This window comes from Chrysemys picta, chromosome 1 (assembly GCF_011386835.1).
Source record: "Chrysemys picta bellii isolate R12L10 chromosome 1, ASM1138683v2, whole genome shotgun sequence".
NCBI classification, from domain to species: domain Eukaryota; kingdom Metazoa; phylum Chordata; order Testudines; family Emydidae; genus Chrysemys; species Chrysemys picta.
In genome coordinates this window covers 118,504,978-118,530,147 of record NC_088791.1, presented here as the reverse complement: position 1 = coordinate 118,530,147, position 25,170 = coordinate 118,504,978, and the positions used below count along the sequence as shown (strand labels likewise).

General features: G+C 41.6%; 1 protein-coding gene across 5 annotated transcripts in view; it reads right to left on the bottom strand.

Annotated features, from left to right (window-relative positions):
- Positions 1 to 25,170, bottom strand: part of PDE3A (phosphodiesterase 3A) — a 381,070-nt gene that overhangs the window by 55,435 nt on the left and 300,465 nt on the right. For all 5 annotated transcript variants that reach the window (XM_005296584.4, XM_005296582.5, XM_008165488.4 and 2 more), the window contains 2 exons: positions 4,831 to 5,091; positions 2,125 to 2,279 (listed from right to left, as the gene is read on the bottom strand). In XM_005296584.4, the coding sequence (XP_005296641.3) occupies positions 2,125 to 2,279; positions 4,831 to 5,091 (416 nt within the window). The remainder of the gene's footprint in view (positions 1 to 2,124; positions 2,280 to 4,830; positions 5,092 to 25,170) is intronic.

Sequence of the window (25,170 nt, the reverse complement as noted above, 5' to 3'; positions counted from 1 at the left end):
ATATAAATCAAGAAAGCTGTATGAATCACAGAAAAACAGTGGCTGAAAAAGATTTCCACATGGTGCTATCTTGTTTATATTTCACTTTACTGGGTCACTTGGTTTCTAAGATATACTGCAGCCCCCAGATATTTTCAAGGAAGCCTCTGTGGCTGGTTCCAGGGCTACAAAATATGATCATCTTTTTTCTTCCCCTCTGCAGCTTTTACCACAGCCAGGGCCATGGCCTTACTAAGGGTACATCTACACTAGATCGGCGGATAGTTATCGATCTATCAGGGATCGATTTATCGTGTCTAGTGTAGACATGATAAATCGATCCCCGATCACTCTGCCGTCGACTCCTGTACTCCACCGCGGCGAGAGGCGGAAGCGGAGTCGATGGGGGAGCGGTGGCAGTCGACCCTGCGCCGTGAGGATGCGAGGTAAGTCGACCTAAGATACATTGACTTCAGCTACGCTATTCTCGTAGCTGAAACTGTGTATGTTAGGTCGATCCCCTTCTCTCTCCCCCCCCCCCAGTTTAGACCAGGCCTTTTTATCCTATTTGCAGCTGGAATGCTTCAGGTCTCCCCTAGTGGCAGCCTCCTTGAGAAGGCCTGAAACTTCAGGCATCCTCAAATAACATGGGCCTCACCATTTCCATCCCCATAAAATACTTGCTGTGATCCTGTTCCTGTAGCAGCAAATGGAAAGGAAGACCTTTATAGGATAAGCCCTTTAATAAGATGAGATAAAAGGGACTGAGGGAATTTGGAAAGGTTGTATGTTGATGGCACAAGGAAGCTTGGAAGCCTTAACAGCCATGAACAGAAAATTTAGCTCTTTATTTTGTTTCTATACCAGAACTATAAACTTTGTAATAAGAATTTATGAATCCCCACATAAAATTGTATGGTGCACCTGTTGAGCAGCACTCCCTGGGAACGTTGAAAACTAGCCTGGATACAGTGCTAGAAAATGTTCTGTAAGGAATGGTTCTACACATCTTTGCCCCCACCTATGTCTCTGGTCTCAAATTCTATCATGCCTGCTTTGTGCACTAGGCAATCAATGTTCTCCTTCCTAATTCCTCCCTTTGTGTCATAGTTCTTATATTGTACCTTTTTAATGCTTGGAACACTCTCTTTCAATACTCTTCTTTTCCTCTTTCAAACCCACTTCTTTGGCCTTGCCTTCCAAGATTATGCTCCTCTGTGGTGTTGTCTGCTTACACTTTTGCAAATGACTTTTTATTGTTTGCATTACATTTGAATGAGTTAGCTTGAAAGCTCAAGGTTGAGACCTTATCTTCTTTTATGTCTGTAGAGCTCCTTGAACATTTGTGGTGTTCTTGAAATAATAATATTAATGGAACCACTAAAACACACCATGAAATTTCATGCTCTTATTGTCAGATGTCTGAAATTGTATATTTCATTTAAAAATACTTATAATCAATCATCAGAACCAGGGGCAGCTCTATGTTTTTTGCTGCCCCAAGCACGGCAGTCAGGTGGCTTTCTGCAGCATGCCTGTGGGCGGTCCGCTGGTCACGCAGATTCGGTGGCATTTCTGCGGGTGATCTGCCGGTCCCGCGCCCTCAGCGTACCCGCCACCGAATTGCCACTGAAGCCGCGGGACCGGCGGACCTCCTGCAGGCATGCCGCCGAAGGTTGCCTGACTGCCGCCCTCACGGCGACCGGCACGCCGCCCCCTGCGGCTTGCCGTCCCAGGCACTTGCTTGTTGTGCTGGTGCCTGGAGCCGCCCCTGATCAGAACTATCTGCTCAGAAAATGCAGAGGAAAGAGTATAACGATATAGAAGAAGAATTTAGCAAAGACCTTTAATAGATAATTTTTTTTACATCATCTTTTTAAGTTCTGGTTTTGCAACTCATTGAACCTTTTGGCTTTTAAACTTTGCTGAATTTGTGTTTGTAGTAATCTGGCCTAATATAAAGGTTTTAATTCTCTAAAAAACAAAAAACAACAACAACAACAACAAAACCCCCCAAACCTGGAATGGGAACTCTTTCAAATTTCTGATCTACAGTTTCCCAAGAGAAGACATTATTACACACCTACATGCCCACAGAAAACCAAAGAAGTTCTCCTAAAGATACAAACAGAATGGTTTTCTGACCTGGATGAAGAAGATTCATGAGGTTTGATGCTGCCACTGCGGTCTCTTCTCACTGGTGCAGGCTCCAAGGTAGGTAAACCTGTGGCAGATGTTGTTGTGGTCCAAGTTGATGACACTCGCCTGAGTAGACCTGGAGGCAGACTCTTCCGTAGGCGCTAGAGCAGATAATACTTTGCAATTATATATACCACCTTTCATCGGGGATCTAAAATGTCAATTCAGTAATTGAGCTTGACACACCCTGTGAGGTGGGTAAGTGCCATAAGCCCTATTTTACAGATGGGGAAATTGAGGCAAAGAAAGATCAAGGGACTGATTGTCAGAAGTGCTCAGCACTCAGAGGTCCCATTGGAGTCAACGTTAAGGAACTCAGCACCTTTGAAAAACAAGCCCTAAGTGACTTGGCCAAAGTCACACTAGCAAGTTGCTTAAAGAGTTGGAAATAGCAGCCACACATTCTTTGACATCAGAGATAGGAAGCAGGAAAGGAAGCAAAACAAACAAAACAACCCCTCTCTTCGCCCCTCCCCCCCCCGCCAAAAATCCCCCAGCAGGTTTCTCTGCTCTATCCAGCCAAATTGAAGACAATCCATGAAAATCAAACATTTACGTGATGGGACACAATCTTCCACAATGCTTTTGCAAAAAGGAAGAAAAATTACTAGCAAAAATATTTCATGGCAAGGCAAGGGGGTGGGGAGAAATTCTAGTGGATTGCTTGCAGCAGAGTTTTCCTGACTTATCTGATTGTCTTGCATGCTCCTTATATCTCTCTACCTGATCCTTGTTGATGGGGCTTTTCCCAGATGTCTGGCGAGGAGGCAGGTTGAGGGAATGGGTGGAGTTGATTAGGGGATTACTGTTATTTGTGGGGTCACTTTTATTGCGGATATACAAGTGGTCACATCATTATGTTGCAGATGTTGAATTTTTATATTATTTGTTGCTTTTAATTATCGTGAAGAATGTTCAGTTTGAGAAGTACTAAAAAAATTAACTATATACATATTTGTAAGGATCTACAGTGGATGTCACTGGCTTATTGTGCCATTGGATCAACAGATTCAGTCTGAGGCAGAGACCGTGCATGGTAAATTTCAGCCCAAATGGTTAAAGTTTTGCAAAGTTATAAGCAACTGAAATCAGGGTCTCATAATGGCAAGTGTCAGGCAACCTTAAGAATAAGCAATCCTTCAGCCCTGCCTATAATACATGATGTGTTTGCTGTATATGTTGTTTTTTCAAAACTATCTAAATATGTTAGTTTGTATCTAAAGTACCTTGTTACAGAGTAACAAGAGAGCCTCCCAAGAAATTCAGCACTTGCCAATCCACAGTGATATCTTAATATCTACTATTCTATGCATATGGAAATATCACCATTACTGCAGTCATCTGGGCCAATGAATATTGAGTTTTCAATAGGAGCTATTACATTATATAGAATATATACAGCAAAAGGGCTCAGTGGGACTAATTTTTCTTCAATTAAAGGAAATGTAAGCTCTATAAAAGTGAAAGAGGCATATTAAAAGTCCTATAAAATATAGAAGTTGATTACCAGTTGCCTCCATTACTGTAGGCAGCAGAAATTATTTGTACAGGATAAGAACAGAACAACACAGAATTGTTTTACTTAGTTCCCAAAGTAAAATATAAGCCTTGCTGCTAATGGCAATATTACTAAATTTTTATATGTCAGAGTGGATTACCTGGCAATTTAAATTACCTCCAAGCATTCATTATTTCTCTATGGGTATGTCTATACTGCATCTGGGAGCGAGCCTCCCAGCCTGGCTATACAAGCTCATGCTAGCTCTGCTCGAGCTACTGTATGAAAAAAAAAGCAGTTTAGATGTGTTAATACCTTGTCTTTATATACATAGCTTTGCCAGTGCAACTCAGTCCTTACTGAGGACTGAGCAATGGAGACCTTTCTTGTGCAAATGTTGTCCACTATATGGAATTGTGTGGTGGTTTTTTCAAGTGGACAATGGTCATTTGAGGCATGACCCAAAGCACATGGAGGTCAATGAATAAAGATACCCACCGACTTCCATGGGTTTTGGATCAGGTGCTAAGGGACTAAGAAAAGAACATCAAACTCATTTCACCTGTAACTCTAATTAAGATTTGAACTCTGATCTTTAGAACTGAAGAGTGCACTGATCTCACCATTTCATTCCCTCCTGCTTAATGACGCATAATGACATCACTTGCTACCAACACTCACTGGTAAAAGTTGAAAGGGGAGAGGGAGTTTTCAGCACTAAAGTAAAAGGAGGAAGCAGAGATGAGTTCCCCCAAGTCAGAGAGACTAGGAAGAGCTCCCCTCTACTTCTGATAGTAAAGAGAGAGAGCTGTGCTCTTCCCGGTCCCCCTTACTCCAACTCCTTCAAACACCTACTAAGAAACAGGAATAGCAAGTATGTAAATTATCCTGAGTTGAATGTCCATTTCTAAAGTTGCATGAAGGATCAGGTTTGAACTGTCTGAGCACTGAAGGAATAGTAACTGTCTTACCACCACAACATTAGTCCATTTAATTTTGCTTCTTATAGAAGTCAAAGATTAATGCTTCAGAAGGTGAGGAAAAAATCTCCATTAATACACCCAACCATGCAATACTATACCAAAAGGGGGGAGTCAAGTTTTCGGAGCTGGAATAAATTCACTGTGATAGCCAACATGTAGACTAGCACATACCTTGGGAATAGTCAGCTTTTCTCCTTTTTCCGGACATTCCTCTGAGTCAGAGCAGGTGTAGTTCTCACTGAAGGACATCAAAGGGTTAACCCTTGGCTTATGAATAGCCTGGAAGGTTAACTGCGTGTTCAGCAGGTTGCTCACTGCTCTCAGGGAAGTACACACATTAGGTGGCAACGAAGGATCTGCCAGAAGGTCGGTAATGAGCCCATGAGCTTCTCCCATAACAGCGATATCAACTGTAATACTGGTACCTGATGACTGAAAGGGAAAAACAAAGAAGTACATGTAAGGCTATGGCTGTGTCCCACATGTCAAACTAAAGCATGTGGCATCAAACCCAACACCTTTTCAAGGACAGTTACCAGCATCTTTTATTCAATTTGTTGTTGACAGCTAGGAAAAGATTAAAAGAAATTAACTACTTAGAACAATGTGATTTATTCTGAACATTCTGACCAGATCAACCATTAGGTTGATGTCTCTCTTTAAACAAGTTTGGAAATTGATTGCATGATTGCATATAGTTTATTTAGATTTTTAAAATGGTCACAACACAGATACAAGTTTTTAAGAGCAGTCAGAAAGCAGATGACGACAAAAACTCTCTGCCAAGTAAGAGTGCGCTGGGCAACAATATTGAAACTTGAATATTGGATGTCATTCTAAGTGATATGCTCCAGTTGAGATGAAAGTTATTGAGCTCCATACAGGAATGCCAGAGTGAAATTATACACAGGACGTCAGACTAGATGATCATAACAGCCTTGAAAGTTTATCAGTTTATGAAATAAAATGGGAACATAATTAAAAAATAAAGATTATTAAATAAAAAGAAAAGTAGCACTTTAAGTAATGGCAACATATGCAGAGGAATGATCTATAATGTGCAAGTAACCACTAATGGTACAGCCTTTAAGAAAAGATTAAGGAACTGTAATGTCTAATGGAATAAGCTATCTGAATAAAAACTGGAGGCTTAAATTAAGTTGCAGAATAGACAGGAACTGAGGCAGAAAGTGTGTCTTCCATTACTTCTAAATTATTGACAAAGCAGTGGCATTTCTAGGTCAAAAGTTTAGTGGAAGCACTACAAATCACTGTTGCTCCACATCGGATCATCAAGTAAACGCACTCTTGAAAGTGACTGATAGGCTATTACTGCTTTGGAGCGCCCTACTGGGCACAGATGCAATGTATATATCTGGGGCACTGGAACAAATGCCCCCACAGCCATTCCTGGAAGATCTATTTTGTCAACCTATCTGATGTGAAGGATGCATAACTCAGATGAAGAAACATCTATTTTACTCTGATAGATATTCACCTTTTTAAAGTGGGATAATGCCCCCAAGTGATAGAATTGCCACTGTGACAGAGCATAATATTTTTCTGGATTGGCACGTTGACAGGTTGGAGAACGAAACATGCTCTTATAATGGGAGACAGGTCATAACACAAGTAGGAGAAGAATCGCCAGTCACTACAGCATTTATGCAACTCATAATACATAAAACAATAGCAATCCTCAGTAATGCTTTGAACTTCTTCAGGCTCACAAAACCCTTTGCAAACAATACTGAAATAAACACTTCTGAGGAATTGTCTGAATTTTACACACTGGCAAACTGAGGCACAAAAAGAGAGAGTGATTTTGCTAAGGTCCCATAGTGATTCCGTGGTCAGCCAGGAGTAAAACTCCAGTCTCCTAACACCCAGTGCTGTACTTGCGTCACAGGACCACCTACGCTTCTGCACTTCCTACTATATGTCTTACTAAACATGGAAGGTGACTTACTTTGTATACAGAAATTCTATCCAATCCCAATGAGAAACAAAAGGCTGACATCAATTTAATGGATCAATTTATCCTTTCTTTTACAGTCCCCTTATCCACAGCTAGTACAGGGATCTCACACCAACACCCTTCCAGCCCACATACAGTCATGTTACAATGACCAGAATCCCCCAGAACTCATTTCTTACCTCATCTACAATGATCCCACTCTCCATGCACATACCTTTGTGACTAAAACCCAGCAGGGTAGGGAGAGGAAGAGAAGGAATCTGCTCATTTGCCCTGCCTCTCTTCAGAGAAGGGACTAGAGCCCAATGGGTTGGTACAGAGAGTTCTGATCTTTCCTTCCTTATAGCAGAATGCATTTAGTCCACTAGACACCTTCACCACCCACCCTGCACTACACCTGCTAAAGAGAACCCAATGACCGAGTGGTAAACAGACTCAGAGTGACCAATTGCAGCATCCCAAACCCATACAGGTGCCCAGAGACAGCAACTCCTGGAACTGTTCCCTCCGCAGGTTATGGAAGGGTTTCCTAGTGTTCTCAACATAAGGTTTCATTCATTTACATACCATACCTCTTCTCAACCAACAAGGGGCTTGTTTCCTCCAAGATTAAAGGCAAAACTTGAACTGCAAGCCCACATCTCCTGAGCTGGGTTTGCACCATGAACAAATCTGGCAGCAGCTAAATAAAGCATCAACTTTAAATTCTAACGCAGGGTTTGGGGTGAGAGGAATAATTTGTCTATCTTTATCTCAGCCCAGCAAAACAGGCCAAAAGGAAAAAATTCAAAGATATAAAGCAAAGTGTTACAGAAGAGGAAATAAAAGTAGGTCTCATATTTTCAGCCAAAAGCACCATTTAGAATTTGAAATCCTATTAAACCTGTAGTCTGAAATCAGTGACCTGCTTATTGGAGTGAGAGATCAGGAAATACATTAATACTTCAATAAAGGAAATAAGTCTGACTTCAGCAGGACAAAAGTATAAGCCCATATTCTATATTGTGATGCTGACTTTTTGCAGAGTGGCCGTTAAGCCAGCATTGCTGTCCCTGAGAAGAGCAACTGAGCAAAAAGAGTTCTCTAGGGGCATAGAGCTGACATACAGACCATGGCCGGGCCTTCCCCATGACTTGGCAATCCCAGGTTGCCTTTAGTGCATTAGCAGGCAACGTAATTTACAGAAATACAAGGTAGCCTTTGCAGTGGACTAATGTAGAGGCTTCTGTGTCACAACCTGTCTTGTCAAATTTAGGCACAGATCATCTACAGTAACCCAGTGCAGAGGCTACCTTGTACTTCCCTAGACAAACTCACAGCACATAACACACTATTTTCATGGTATTTATCAATAAATGGTAGTGTCTGAGGTCTCTACTGAAAGCTTCTAACTTATCAATACTCACTCATTGTGAGGTGCATCTATGGGTAATATTTAAGGAATAACTCTACTCTACACAATATTATAACTCTACACAAAATTATGCCCTTATAGTCTTGGAGTGAAAGTGAATCACCAAGGAATCATATGTCTTGGTGAGGGCCTATTCAGGAAGGAGGGAGTTATCACCCCCCTTTCCGGCTAGCCAACTACATAATGTATAGTGCTCCATTGTCTGCCTTGGTGTCAACCCAGAAAAGTCAATGGAAAACCATCAAAGACAAACTATAATCATCAAAACCAACTGGAAGTGAAAACGTATGATATGAGAGTGAGGGGATCACCAGGGTAGGAATAAAGACAAAAGTCTGATTCACTATATCTCTGGGCAGAGAAAGATACTCTGGATCCATTCACTGAGGAAGTACCTTGATGAGCGAGGTGCTTCATGAAAGACAGGGGCCACCAAACATTACAGAAGACTGAATTTTGGGTGAGAATCTACTTTATTAGCTAGGTAACTATTAATAAACGTAGGCCCTAGTTTGTGAATGATGATTTTGTTTTGTACAAAACCATTTATTTCTATCACTCACACTTGTTTCTATTTGAATCACTATTTTTCTTAAACACATTTCCTGTTGTTTTACCATAACTGAAATTCAACGTCTGTGCGTGATACAGGAGCAGGGATTTAAGTTAAATGGGGTAAAACATGGTACACTGTTCATTTGGGAACAGAGAATCTGGGATTTCTGTGGTATCCAGTGATCAGGGGCTAGACACCACAGGGGGATACTTTGAAGGGAGTCAGGGGTTGGGGTACATCTACTATCAAACTGCAGGCCCCAGAGGAGAGCACTTGAGTAGCTGACAGGGTGGTTTTGTTAGTAAGCTAACACCCAGCTGGCTCATGCAAGACTCCCTTATGCTGGGGACAGGTGGCAACAAGGTGACCTGAGAAGCATCACAGAGGTATACATTCCCCTATTTGTATTAATGAATATTTCAGTTGAAAACATGATCCTGTAATTGCTGGAATTTTATAACGTTATGTGTACGTGTATATACACACACAGCGTACATGTTATGGAAATATATAAAATGCACAGTATCTCCCATTGAAGTTCTAACTAGGCCTCTACCCTGCTTACCTTATGTTATCTGACAAGATCACAGCGACTGTCACCATTCAAATGTCAACAATCTGTTCTATATGGCATATGTATCACAGTATTTCACAATACTTAAAGGCATCTCTACACATACACTTGCTGCACAGCAAGTTAGGGTGTAAATCTATACTGCTCCAGCATGCCACACACTGAATGTCTGCGTGGACCCTGCTGATGCAAACTAAAAGTTCCCTAGTGCACACTGACGTACTGCTTTTTCAAACCACAGTATATCAATGGAACTTTTAGTGTGCAGTAGCAGGGTCCACACAGATAGTGTGCAGCATACTGGGGTGTTGTAGATTCACATCCTAGCTGTAGGGTGACCAGACGTCCCGATAAAATCAGGACCGTCCAGATATTTAGGTGTCTGTCCCGCGTCCTGCAATTTGTCCCGATATTTCGCTCCACCGGCAGCACAGGTTTTTTTTTTTTTGCTCCGCCGGATCCCCCCCATGTGACCCAATATTTTCTTCCTCTCATCTGGTCACGCTACCTAGCTGGCTGCACAGTAAGTGTTCATGTAGAAATGCCCTTAGAAGTGGAGTACTTGTGATCCCCCCAGAGATACCTCTGTATAGCAACTGAGAACAGAGGCAGAATTTTAAAATGGCAATCACTATATATTACAATTGCAAAAAACTTTTAAAAAAAATTGTAAGGCCTAAATTGTGCAAGTGTTATAATTAACTATATAAATAAAAAAATCTAAAACTACATATAGCCAAGTATCAGTTCAACAAGGATACAGTGAGGAAAGAAATGTAGGAGACATTTTGCCATAATAAATTAGGTTCAGTGAGGTAACAATGCACATTGAATACAAATAGTTTACATGTCATAGGTTGACTTCAAATATCTTCTATAGCTAAAATAAATCCTTATACAAATAGTTTGAATTTAATCTATTAAAATGCATCCTGAGAACACTATTGATGTCTTGGCTAGAAAACACAACAAATCCTTTTATAAAACAATTACACTACACAGCTTTGAAGTACTATGCTATACTTTTCAGAGTCCTTCAATTATAACAAAAAACATTAAATATAAACAGTTAGTATGATTTAAAAACATTATTCAATGATGTAACCTAGCATAGATTGCCTCCTTAAAAAAGGAAACATGAAATTTATTTCTGACGAACTACATATGGGGCAAAATGAAACAATGAAGATTGATGTAAGACAGACAATTGCTGATGATTTTTGGTTTTCTGCCATTTTATATATACTGCCAGATAACAGGGAAAATGTATTAAACACACACTATCAATGCATAACATTTTGCATATAGTTTTCTGATAATATGAATAGCCTCTGTATGAACTCACCTGGATTTGTTCCAAACCACTTTACTCATCTCAAGCCTAAAGTTCGGAAATTTAGAAACACAGACATGAAATAACACACTTGTAATCATCTAAGCAAAATGCCAGATAAGCTGATTTTAGAAGGTGAATTTTGCTTTCGTGCTGTTGCTGGGCCAGCGCTGATCTATTAGCCTATGTTGCAAAACCTTGGATTCGATCCCCTCCCTGAAATTTTGAAGTTTTTATGTAGATCTGAACTTTGTTTAAATCAGAGTTGGACTGAATGCACAAACATGCTTGTGCAATGTTTCCAACTCAAACACTGCACATGAGCATGAGAACTAGAAAGTGAAGCTGACTAGAAAGAAAAGTGAAAGCAAGCTAACTGACTAGCTGATGTTTATTCACGTTACTGAATGAGGTATAAAAATAAGCATATATGCTGGGAAGTTTTTTTAAATTCAGCATTCATTATTACTATTATTATTTACAGTACAATAGCACCTGAAGGCCCTAACCAAGATCTGGGCCTGATTGCATTAGGCCTGTAGATAAATGTAGTAAGAAAGAGTGTATGCCCTGAAAAGAAAAGACAGATAAAGCAAGAGAGACAGTAAGTATTGTTCCATTTTATAGATGATATATTCAGGCACAGACAGATTATGGAACCATCATGTAAACAATGTTAACTTTATGCACATAGTATTTTAATTGAAATTAATGGAACTACCTCACAGCATAAATATAAGCAAATGCATAGTGTTTTCAGGACAGGGGACAAAGATACTTGTCCAATGTAATCTAGGCAGTCTGTGGGGCGACCTGGGAACTTCACTCTGATTTGCAGTGCTTTAGCCACAAAACCAACCTTCCTTCTGGGAAAGTTACCTTTTGATAAGTGTTTTTTGTTTGTTTTACACAGTTGTATAGAATTTAAGAGAATTGTATCCCTCCTACAGAATTCTACAAGAAGGTTAGAAAAATGTATCTGTTAAATTCTGTAGGTTTTTAGAATATTTTTGTTTTATCTTATTCAATTCTATAGGATTTTTTCTATAAAAATCTGAGACGGTTTCCTTAATGAATGGGGAAACACTAGACAAAACTATATCTGTAGAACAAATACATCAAGGAAACATAGGAACAAAGGTTTCCTTCACCCATAAACCCTTATCAACCAATTCAGTTTACAAGATGTTCTTGGGCAAGAACAACAATAATGGACTTGTTCATCCAAGAAGCAGATTTGGTATCCTTACCACCAACGGTTCCCCTCACTGCAAATAAAACTTCGTCCTCAGAACTACTAACATCAGGCATTCCATTTCTGAGTATCATACCACTAAACCCACCCTAACTGAAGCACAAAAAACACCTCCAAAAAGGGAGATGACTATTGTCAATCCACAAAACAATCAAACCTTAGACCAGGGGTCAGCAACCTTTCAGAAATGGTGTGCTGAGTCTTCATTTATTCACTCTAATTTAAGGTTTTGCGTGCCAGTAATACATTTTAACGTTTTTAGGTGGTCTCTTTCTATAAGTCTATAATATACAAATAAACTATTGTTGTATGTAAAGTAAATAAATACTGTACAGCCAATGGAAATTTTAAGAATAGGGTCATTTTTAAGTGGCTGTAACTTTTAACCTATTCAAAGTAATCACTACTTTTGCAAATATTGAATCTGGAGCCCTTTATAAAGTAATATGGGTTTTGGAAGGAAATATTTTGTTTTTCTTATAAAAATCAATGGAATGTACCACCACTTAAAGCAATCTTAACTGTGCAGTTGTGATGAACACTTTTACTTTTTGCATTTATACCAAAGGTGACACAGTTAACAATGCCTCTGTATAAGGCTGCCTAATACTTTCTATTATATGACCCTACTTTTCACTTGCTTATAACTTTCTCAAAACTAATTGTCAGGCTGAAATTTTCCATGTCAGGTGCACGCTTTAGGCTGTAGTATTTTTCAAGTTTCAGCAAAAATTGTTCAGCTGTGTCCCAGAACAAGGTTAGAGAAAAATATATTTTGCCCATGTTAAGAATTTCTTAGCACACTAATGCCTTTATGCTTTGGAGAAGGGACTTAAGTTTGGCAGGGGCATTGTTCTATTGTTAGGATGGGCCTTTTTCTGTCCCTGTGAAAATCTACCCAAACTTAGCCAAGTTATAAGCATCTGAAAAACTGAAATTCACACACGGTCATTAGAGGTTTATTAGAGGGGGGCAGTTAAATTTTCTGAAGAGTCTGTCTGCACTGAGCATGCTTCATCCCCTTGGCCAACTAAACTGCATTCATGTATGACCCATCGTTTTTGGTTTTTATTTTATTTAATTTTTCCCAGGAATTTATTGGTGTTTATTACTACCACACAAAAACAGATGAAAATTGGTGGAAAAAACGATTAATAATTTTTCTAGGTAAATATCAGGGTTTATTTTGGTGGGTAGAAGGACAGGGGTGAAAAGTGTTAAGTAGATTAATGCTTTGATGAATGGAATTAAATGTGGTTTGCTGCAGAACTAAAACAGAACTCAAAACACAATGCCACATCTGAGTTTAAGAATACAATACATCTCTAATCCCCAAATAAAACTTTTTGTTTACATTTCATAATTGGGCCATACCATTTGCAGCACATACACTCAACTTCATTCTTTTCTCCTGTTTTTGTTCTTTTAAAACTTTTTGAATACTTTCCTTGTGTTCTGAAAGGTATTCTGATACTGATTTTTGTTTTCATCCCATTTTAATGTTTTGGATCTTTAAACTGTTATCTGCTAACAGCTTGAAAGGTTTATGTGGTTGGCGTGAGATTCATCGGTACGTTCAGATGCGCACAGTATTTCAGAGTTTGTATGCATGCCTGCTTGTTTATTGTGTGTATTTTGTAGACTAATACATAGCCTTACTTCAACAGGCTGCTTTGCATATACACACAGACTAATATATTATTGTAATACCTATATCTCATGCATTGTATTGTATTTTCCTAATAAAACAACTTTATTTTTTATATATTTGAAGGATACAAAAGTAAGCTGAAAATCAGAAAAAAACCCCAACTTTTTGTAAAACCCGAGATTTTTTGGTAAAAATCAGTTTAAACTGACAACGAAGGGGCTTACATATGTGCCCTCACCACAGAACAACTGAGCAGGCTTCATCCAAAGCCTGCAGGGGATGAGCAGCTGCTGGGGGCGAGAACTGAGACTAGGGAGGCAGTTTCTCATGTGCTCTCAATGCAAACTTGCTTGAGAATCCACTAGACAAAGACAGTGACTCCCAGAAGACGACACACATGGGGAGAAGAATTTAGGGAAAGGAACTCCTGAGATGAAGAAACAGCATGAGATGAACTCTATATCTGAGATCCTCTCAACACTATTGGAAATGCTGACATATAATTATGGCTGCTACCTTCAACTGAGGCTAAGGGAGTTAGGTACCAAATTCCCATTTACTCTTAATGGGATTTGGGTGCCAATACCTTTGGGCTGTTATGAAAATCCCAGCCTAAGTGATTATTCAACAACAAGGGGATGAACAGAAGAACCAGTCATAAAAAGCGTTTGTTATACAAAAAATTAAAGATCAGTAAAGTTAAATGTAGAAGGTTTTTTATTTTGCTTTTATTTAAAATGTGGCAGATGGAAAGAATTAAATTCCAAATGGGGCTCTATTTAGCTTTAAATTATACACAAAGATCAATACAATTCCATATTTAAAAGTCTGGCCTCAACTGTCTTATCAGAGTTCTTTAATGTGTACATCCAGATGGTTACAAATGATGCAAAGGAAATAATGAGAACTGCCTTCAGTCGAAACTTGAATTGCATTAACACCAGCTGTGATCCTTGAAGAGAGGGAAAAGGAGGAGGAGGAACATGCAGTTCTGCACATGAGGTTGGGGATGTGCCGCTTACTAGTCAATCAGGTGGTCTCATACGCTCCAGGTATCAACTCTACTGGTCAGATTGTCTGACTGTTTACCACAGTAAGCTGTTTTGATTCTATCAAGATCCAATTTAGAGCAGCTAGGCATACGCTATGAGCTTAAAAACCATTCCATTAAAAATCACCATTCTCCCTCCCGTGCACGCACACACAAATCCTTCTACATTTTTCAAGCTAACATTTAAGGCTCTGTAATGCAGTTCAAATTGAACCGAAGAATTCACATACCGCTATCATTTAAAAAAAACAAATCTATAAATCACTCAACACCTCATTTAGCATACAACTTGAAAAGTGGCTTATTTAGAGATTGCACTGTTAGTGGGATGTTAAGGAGACATGATAATCAATCATTTTCATATTTATTTAAAAATGTATATACATGTCAGTTTTCCCCACTATAAATTGTTTTACAATTTTAAGCAGTGCAGCATCATTAAATATCACAGACAATCAGATCCAAATAAATACAGGCGTTAATATAAAATAAATGTTTCTGTGTTTGTAGTAAAAAATTACTACCAGGAGTGTCAAATGTATTTCAAGTAGTTTGTAGAGGGCTGCTATAAACAAAAGCTGAAAAATGAACTGCCTCATTTAGTAAACTTTTAAGGAAGTTTTTATCCCCAGAAACTGAAAAAGTGAATGTCAATGTTATGTTAATTGCAAAGATACTGCTCCCACTGAAGTTACCACTCCTATGAACTTCAGTGGGAAAAAGCTCTAAGGGTACGTCCACATTGCAATAAAAAACCCGCAGCACCAAGCGTCAGAGCCAGGTCATTTGACTGTCTCACAGGGCTTGGGCTGCAGGGCTAAAAATTGAAGTGTAGACATTCAGTCTAGAGGGCTTCCCCGCTGTGGGGTCTCAGAGCCCAGGCTCCAGCCTGAATGTCTACACTACGAGCTTTAACCCCACAGCCTGAGCCTGGCCAGCCTGAGTCAGCTGACCTGGGCTAGCCACAACTGTGTCATGGGTCTTTTATTGCAGTTAGACATACCCTTAGAGCCAGCTTCTGCAGAAGTTTTGCATCTACGGTTGTAACACGAGACTCTCCTTGAAAGCAAAACCATTTAAATAATTACATGTATAGCCTGATTTTCAGAAGGTGCTGAGCAACCCCAGCTCTCACTGACATCAATGGCAAGTGCAGATGCTCAGCACTTCTATCATCATCATCATCATTTGTATTCCTGTAGTGCCAAGGAGCCCCAAGCATGGAACAAGGTGCCATTGTGTTTAGGCTCGGTACGAACACAGAACGAAAAGACTGCTTCTGCCCCAGAGAGCTAACAGTCTAAGTATAAGCTATCAGATGGATACAGACAGACCAATGGGGGAATACAAGGAAACAATAAGCCAATATTGTTCAATATGCTACAGGCAGTAGTCTCAGTACATCAGTGGCCTAGCGTTGTCAAGTTTTCTGTAGGCAACAGACCTTCTAAAAAAAAAAATCAGGTCAGCTTTAAATATGTTCTAGGAGGGCAACACATGGACTTAGAAGCCCAAGTTTATGAGATGCTTGACTATTTTACTGCAATAAAATCAGTCAGCTCACAATACTGTTCCCCCCACTAGTCCCTGACAGTCATGTCATCATAATCCTCACTGGGTGAGCTCCTCATAACCCTCACTGATGAGTTCCTATTCTTCCGCAGATGTTTCTTCTATCTGGCTACACTATTTGTTTTCATCTTTAAATTTCCATCATTGGCCTTTTGCTAATGACCAGCTCTGTGCAATGTACAGTTCTTATTCTCCTTTACAGTAATTTCTGGTTCTTTCATTCGTTTTCACTCAGTGAAATTGACAAGACCTGTTTCCAATATCAGCCCAGGAGAGCTACGATTTCACTACAGTTCAGGCTACATTTTGCTTAACCATTTTAAACCTTGCGGCATCTCACAATTTGATACACTTTAAGTGCGTTCATATAAAATGTGACAAATCTCTGAGCACTACTGGATCATAGGTATGCAGACACGTCAGTTAAGATCAGCTCAGAGGCACTAATTCGTGCACAAGAGAAAAGCTACCAGCCTGCTCTACAGGTCTTCTATTATGTTCAAGAGATTTTTCTTTCGTTCACTTGGCACAGACAAAAGGTGATATACTGGTGGCCCCAAAGACTGAAGTCCCCCTATATATCCATAGAAGACAGGAAAGGCATGACTTCCCAGTATGCCTCAATCTTAACCTGCAAGGACCACCCCTGCATGAGAGAGAGGAGTTAGGTTAGGTTCTAGGCCTTTAGCCCTTGACTTCACTGATGAGGCAAATGCTCACTTGCCAAGGTAATTTTTTTGTAATGTGCACAGCTGTTCCCAGGAACTGGATTAAGACCAAGTAGGTCACTGATCAGCAAGGAGATGATCATTTTCAGTCACTACCAGCTAGGCTGCAAACAATGAAATAGAGGTGAAAGGCTCCAAAAATCTATTATTAATCTCAGTAACTATCTATTTCCTTCATTCAACTTGTGTCCCTAATTTTATGTATCTGAACAACCTTCATTTCTTAGAGCCGTTGTACTTAACTTTTGGCCCTTAAGCTCAGAGCAGTCTTCTTTCGTGTATGAGTGAGGGCTCAAGCAATACCCTGACTGTGATATGGTGCCTGTCTCTGAATTCTAATTAAATATCAATCCAAACTGAAGTCCTGGATCACAACCATCCCATCATATTGGGAATTTGGCTGAAGATCTGTATTTCGTGGCTAAGACCAAACACTTCTGAGCTTTGGGAAAATCTGAAGCCAGATTCAAATCTAAATTTACCAAAATGCGCCTCTAATTTACCAATGATGATATAATCATAGAGACCAGCAAACAGACACACTCAGAGGAGAGGTATATGGTATCTGCATTTATGCTGTCAGTCAATTAAATGAAGATTTCTTCTCATATGGTGGTGTTTCTCTGCTTAGATGAAGGTATAAGAAAGTAGTGGTTACACACATTTGAGTATTTAAAATATATTAGATTTTGTGGTTCTCGCTGATTTCTTTGGGTGAGTTGGCTGTACTACTGATCAGTGCTTAAAGTGGTCAGAAAAAAGTGTGTGTGTGTGTGTGAGAGAGAGAGATCTGTCCTAATCATGGAGTAGCAGCTTTGGTAAAAGACTGCTTTAACTGTGCCCCTCAGCAACCTCCCTGAATTTTATTTATTTTCGGCCAGGTCTGTGACCTCTTGGGCCCCCCACTCCCCACACACACTTTAACCATTGCTACTGATAAAGGTTCGAGTGCCGGTCTGACAGAGATCTGCAGCATAAACAGTGGCCTTCACATGTAGCAATATGGCACGGGTGGATGGATAGGTGGTAAATCCATTGAATTTGTGTATTTGAACTGGGGAGGAGAATAAAAGCATTGAGGTTGCTACTCAGGTATGTCTATAAAATAGAACCAATCACTGAATCCTGGAGGTAACACTGAGATTCCAGTGCTTAAAAGAAAATTAGCAAGCAGAGTCTCCATCTTCTAATTTTAAATCAGGTCACTTTTTTTCTTAGCACAAAAATATACTAAAGCCATTTTAGTTAAGACTACTGCAGTAACTGATATGTGTGTGCATGCATGCACAATATTGATGGTAGGATCCTGTGCTTTTTTTGAGCAGAGGGTCCAAAGTTCTACTGATGGTGACAGCTATGAATCACAGGCTGCAAGAGCAAGTGCTATCAGACCACTACAAAGACCAGTATGGCCATAGAATTTATACAAAATAAATAGCATTGTGCAACAGCTAATAAGTTACTTGTAGCTGTGACATTTATTACTTTTAAGACAAGTAATAATGTACCTTTTGTGTGTGTGCGCTGTGCCTAGAGAACTAAAACATTCTGTTCCTTCACGTGCAAAAATGATTGACACAGCAATTAGGGTCAATATTACACAATGTGTTACAATACACATGACTAATTAAGAGAAGCTATGTATAAAAATAACCAGATGTGCAAATTCGCTAGGAGGAGGGGGCAGGGCTGTTACTGATTTTAAATAGCAAGATTTGAAAGCAATTTTAGCATCCACCCCTTCTTTAATCATTGAAACAACTAACTGCGTTAAAGCTACTTTCATATAGATAAGGTTGTAACACACACACAGCAGGACCTAAACTCTTATTTAGTAATCGACTAGATATCGAGCTGGGAGCAAGGTCCTTTATCTTCCAACAGGGACTGGGTATCCCCTCCCCCATTCCTCTACACCCCACGTCAGGATGGAAGGACTGGAGTGCCTGCGCCCTAGAGCCAGCCCCAGCTCAGGGCTCTCTGGTCTCAGCTCGGTGTCCTGTGCGAGGCACAAATCCCAGCCTCAGCCCAGCCCCACACACTGGGGCCTCCTGGAGAAGATGCCCTGGAGCAGCGGGCAGCTGAGGAAGGCAAGATCCTGAGGTTCATGCACGAGCTGCTGTTGCTCGGCGGGCCTGGCTTGCACTATGTGGAGGAGGTAGAACTACACCTGGGCAAAGGACAAAACTAGCACCAGCAGGATGAAGTGCAGGCAGCAACACTTGGCACAGAGCTGGGGCAGCAAGCAGGGCTAGCCCCCTGCATGGGTCCATGGCCCCATCCTCCTTCTTGGTCACCACTCCCGCTGGGTCATGACAGAGGGGTGGCTGGCCCAAACCAGAGAGTGGCATTGCAACCTGGCACTCGGGTTCACAGCAACATTGAAACTTGTGACAACTTTAAAAAGTTGTAGTGTGTGTTAAAGATGCTGTTTCTCAACAAAAACCTGCCATTTTCTTACAGCCTTAAATATGGAGTATTGGTGTTTTGATTTAAGGAACTCCCTATGGCCATAGCCTCTCCCGTGGCCATATAAGGGCAGCACCACCCTGACCCTCTCAGTTCCTTTGCACCAAATATCAGAAGTGGAGACTCTGATGAAAAGAGGACAGAGTGCGGATTGTGGAACACACATCAGCATCACATCACAAAGAACAACAATTACAGGTAGGTAACTTTTTTTTCTTTGAGTAGATGCATCCGGGTGTTCCACGTTGGCTGACTTGCAAGCTGCACTTGTAGGAGGTTGGGCTCAGATTCTATTTAAAGAGAGACTGCAGGATTGCCTTCCCAAAAGGTTGCATCTGATCTGGATGCAGCTGTAAAGGCACAGTGGTTTGCAAAAAGTGTGCAGAGAGGACCCAGTGATCACCCTACAAATGTCCAGTATAGGAATGTTATTTAAAAAATGCTGTTGATGTTGCCTCAGCTCTTATGGAATGAGCTCACACCCTTTGAGGAGGTGTAGCCTGGACTACTTTGTATGCTATCATAGCACAGGAAGTTACGGACAATGTCTGTGAACAGGTTGCTTGAACCTTCATTTGGTCCGCACATGAAACAAACAGATGTGGTCAGGAACGGAAAGGATAAAATGGTAGATGTCAACTGACATCCTAAGTATGGAGAGGCTGCTCTTCTGGGGTTAATGTGGTTTAGGGAAGACACTGGTAGATACATAATTTGGTTTAAATGAAACTGGAAAAACACCTTAGATAAAAACTTTGGATGCAGCCGCAGGGTCATTGTCTTTGGAAAATTGTATGCAACAAGTCTCTGCCATCAAAGCCTGCAACTCGCACTCACTTCTTGCAGAAGGAAGGCAGTTTTCTGACACAGAAAGGAGAAAGAAGAAGTTGCCAGAAGCTTGAAGTGAAGTCCCATAAGAGCTATTAAAACAGGATTAAGGTCCCACAAGGGAACCGGTTCTTTAACCGGCGCGTGAAGATGAGCAATTCCTTTCAGGAGCCTTACTGTCATGGGGTTTGAAAACACCAACTTCCCATGGACAGGTGGATGAAATGCTGAAATAGCCTCCAGGTGGACTCTATGATCTAAGTGCAAGGCCAGAAAACTGAAGCTGTAACAGGTACTCCAAGATACCCTGAATACAAGCCTGTGTTGTTTGCACTCATCGGACCAACCGCCATACCAAGAACCACTTCCATATGGCCAAATAGGCTGTCCTGGTGGAGGGCTTCCTATTGTTAAGCAAGCCCTGCCAGACTTCCTCTGATCATCATTCTTCTTTCTCATCTAACCATGCAGCTGTGAGATGCATTGGTTTAAGTGCTGGATGCAAAACCTGAGCATGATGCTGAGTCAGGAGGTCGGGTGAAGAGGAACGGATATGGGAGATTGTACCAATAATGTGCGGAGGCCTGAGAACCATCATCATCTTGGCCATGTTAGAACAATGTGAATGAGCCTGGCATGGTCCAATTTCACCTTGAGAATGACCTGTGGGATGATCAAAATTGGAGGAAAGGCATACGAGGGGGGGAGGGATAGCTCAGTGGTTTGAGCATTGGCCTGCTAAACCCAGGGTTGTGAGTTCAATCCTTGAGGGGGCCACTTAGGGATCTGGGGCAAAATCAGTACTTGGTCCTGCTAGTGAAGGCAGGGGGCTGGACTCGATGACCTTTCAAGGTTCCTTCCAGTTCTAGGAGATAGGATATCTCCATTTATTTATGTATTTATTTAAGAGTGCCGAGTCCCAGCTCAAGTGAAAAGCATCAGTGAAGAAGCCCAGACTGAGTCTCCCGTGGGAGCAAAACAACTGGCATTTCTTGTTTTCTCTTATGGTGAACAGGTTGATTGTCCAGATGCCCCAAACTACAAAGATGGACCACAGGACCCGGGGCTTCAGAGACCACTCATGATTCAAGGAGAAATTCCTGCTGAGGTGATCCACTAGGTGATTGTGGATCCCAGGAAAGTGATCAGCCATGGGAGGAAATGCTCTGACTGATGCAAAACTGCCAGAACCCGATTGCCTACAGACAGAGCACACTGGAGTATTCCGCCCGACAGCCTGTTCAAATAATACATTGTGGTGGTATTGTTGGGGAGTATGAGAATTGCTGAGCCCCTGATGCGATCTTGAAAGGTTGACAGACACTATAGATGGCATGACGCTCCAGGACACTGATACATAAAGAAGCTTCCAATTATGACTACAGGCCTTGAACCTTCAGTATCTCCAGATGTGCTTCCCAACCTATGAAGGAGGCATCGGTGACAATAGTTCTGGTCGATAGAGACTGAGTGAAGGGAATGCCCTGGCGCATTTGTCCTGAACTGTCCACCACTATAAGGAATCCAGGATTGGCGGAGGAAGACAAACCAATCTTGCCAAGGGATGATGGTATGGATGATAGACCAACTTCAGCCATATTTGAAAAGGATGAAGATGTAGCCTATGTGCATGAAGCCATATGGCCTAGCAACCTCAAGCATACATGGGCTGGGGTTGAGGGTGGGGACTGCAGCTCCAGACATAAGCGACAAACTGCCTGGAATCGCTCAGTTGGAATTGAGCTGAATTGCTCTCAAATTTGTAGAGTCTGTCATGGCCCCAATTAACTCAACTCTGAGTTAGAACTTATATTGACATCCCATCGTTTAGGATGAGACACAGATGATCGAGTTGTCATAGTATGAACTGGACATGACAGAGGATGTGCTCTCTGGACTCGCTTCTCAGTAACCAATCTCCTCCTCTGGGATATGTGGCTCTTTCTGGGGTAATCCTGATGCTGCTCAGAAAGAGAGGACTGTCTGAAAAAAATGCTGAGAGTGGTATTGTTGTGGCTGCTAACCTCTATGGTAGCATCCCCTCATGGCTGGAGTAGGTACTACCAAAGCAAACAAAGTAGCTTAGGAGTCTTTAAATGAGTGCAAGTTTTCATCAGTCTTTTCTGAAAACAAAACCCAGCTATCAAATGGTAAATCCTCAGTGGGCTGCTGGACATCAGGTGCAATGCCCTTCTGAAGCCATGAAGCCTTTCTCATGGTTACAGCTGATGCTGTAATCCTGGCCGAGGCATCTGCCATGTCCATGGCTGCCTGAAACAAAGTTTTGGCACCAAATAGCCTTCAGAAATGAATGCTTTGTACTTTTTCCTGGAGAATTCTGGCAACTTGTTCATGAACTTAGACATGGCCACTAAATGAACAAAGTCATATTTGGAGACCCAACGCCTACCTTTGTGATGTGCCTTTGCAAGGAAGAGGAGGTATAAATCTTTTTCCCCTCAAGGCTATCCTCGTGGACTCTCTTCTTGGGTGTAGATTTAGATCTTCCCGGTCGAGCCCTGTCATTTGCTGCAGTCACCACCAGGGCATTAGGGACCAGGTGGGAATAGAAACCCTCAAACTTGTGTGGGAACAAAATATCATTTATCCAAATGCTTCGCTGTAGTGGGCAACGGAAGCTGGGGTACTCCAGAGGGCCTTTGCAGGCTCCAGGAAAGCATCATTTATTGGATGGGCTACTCTCCCTGGAGCTGATGGCTGGAGAATATCTAGGAGCTTACATGTATTCTCCTGCGGGAATCCTGCCCGGATACCCAAGGTGGCTTTCATATGCCTCAGGAGGTCCTGATACACCTTAAAGTTCTCGGGCACCTAGGGAGAGGAAGCTTCTGGCTTAGTAGAATCATCCAGGGAGGACGAGGATGTTGGCTGCTCCATCAACAACGGATCCTTTTCTTGTACCACAGTATCTGGTCGAAGGAGCTCTGTAGGACCAGAGGGAACAGAGAGCTACTGTTGAGACAGGTGATCTTGCGCTGGAGCGGATCGAAAAGAGGGACCTTTGGAACCAGGGAGCATCCCAATTCCAAGGAGGCCACTGGGCATATGGATAAGGCACAGGTGGCTAGCAGGCCTTGTGCCAAGAGCCTCTGTCCCAGCAGTGATCAGAGGGTGATCTCTGGTGCCTATTTGGTGAGGAGGCCAATGATGACTCCAACCTAGATCATGAAGAATCCCAGGGGTTCTGCAATGACAATGGGGGAGCCAGCCCTGATGGGACAAATACTCGGTCCGACTTATCCTGAGAGAGGAGTAGGGCACCAGTGCCAGAGAGGAGTAGGGATCGATACCAGCAGCACTGAATGAGTCACACTTCCACCCAGTACAGGGGGAGTTGTCAGCACTAAGGCTGGTACCGAACTTGATGAGGGGTTCTGCTGCCAAGAAAATGATGGTGCCGAAGGATGCCACAACATTGAGGGGACTTTCCGTGCTGGATCTAGTCTGCAGCGCAGGCAGTGCGAGCTGCAGCACCGATGGACCCGGCAGCTCCGTGACATGGCCAGAAGGTGCCAAGGACACAACGGAGGATGAGATGGTATATCCCATACACCAGAGAACTCCTAAACTAGTGGAGTGTCTGAGATTGAGATGCAAAGCAGATCGGATGCCGCCTGGGTCCTCTTTGTGAACAACCTGCAGGTGGAGCACCTGTCTTTAATATGTTTCTCGCTGAGGCACAACAAGCACTTTGTGTGGAGGGTGCTATTGGGGATGGCTCCCCTACATGATAGCCAACTACTCTAGCTTACACTAAACTAATACTTAACTAAACCTAAGGTGGTACTACTACTTTTTACAGAAAGAGTTATCAGAAACTGAGACGAAAGTGTGAGGTGCAGGCACCACACAGAGCTCCAACTCTAGGCCACAAGCAGTGAAAAGGAACTGAGGGGATCAGGATGGTGCCACCCTTACATGGCCAGGTGTGGGGCTATGGCCACAGGGCATGAGTGCCGCCTCTATGGGTACTGCTAGGCAAAGTTTTCTAGCTCCAGTGTGCAGGGTGTGCACACTCACATACAATACATGGCTGCATCTACTCAAACTACTTGGATATTAGGAAACACTATTTCACTAGGAGGGTGGTGAGGCACTGGAATGGGTTACCTAGGGAGGTGGTGGAATCTCCGTCCTTAAAGGTTTTTAAGGCTCGTCTTGACAAAGCCCTGGCTGGGATGATTTAGTTGGGGTTGGTCCTGCTTTGAGCAGGGGATTGAACTAAATAACTTCTTGAGGTCTCTTCCAACCCTAATATTCTATGATTACCTTAAATATTTCACTTTGAATTTTAAAAAAAAAGTAACTCCCAAGCTACCACCTCAATTCAAATAAAATAATATCTTCTATGTATATCCCAATCCTGCTCCTATTGCAATCTATGGGAATGTTTCCAAGGGAACAGGTCTTTAAAGAAAGAAGAAAGGGCTCAGTTAAAATATTTGTCCTTTAATTACTGTTTTGGGTCCTAGCAAAGTGCTAAGGCAATGAACCTTTTGCAGTGTCAGGAGAACAGGAAGTATCTGTCAGTGATGCTCTGACTTTGCAATACATTGGCAATGTACCAGGAGTGTGAAGGCTGCCCCTAATTTGCATGTACGTTTAGACAGAGGTTTTCACTTTGTCTTTTATTGGAGGCAAAGGTTGCTCTACAGATTAAAGACAAAGCATTCTGCAATATATTACAGAAAAATCAAATACATAACCTTTATCAAAAATAAACACACAGCCACAATATTTGCTTGTGCTTACATATTCTTTGATAGGGGAATAGAAAAAGTTTGTTGTTTAAGTTCCCAGCAATAAAAACTCACTATACACACCAGTTAGAGGAAAAGGACATTATGGGACTGCATTTTAAGATACATTTTAGCACACTGAAGGCTATATTTAGTCCTGGGGAAGCCCATGACCTGCAAACAAATACCTCTTCAAGTCACAAATAATTGTATGTATCAATATATACACACTACTTAGATTATAAACTGTTTGGGGGCAGGGACTGTCTTTGTTTTGTGTTTGTACAGTGTCTAGCACAGTGGTTCTCAACCTATTTATCATTGTCGGCCGCATGTGTGTTA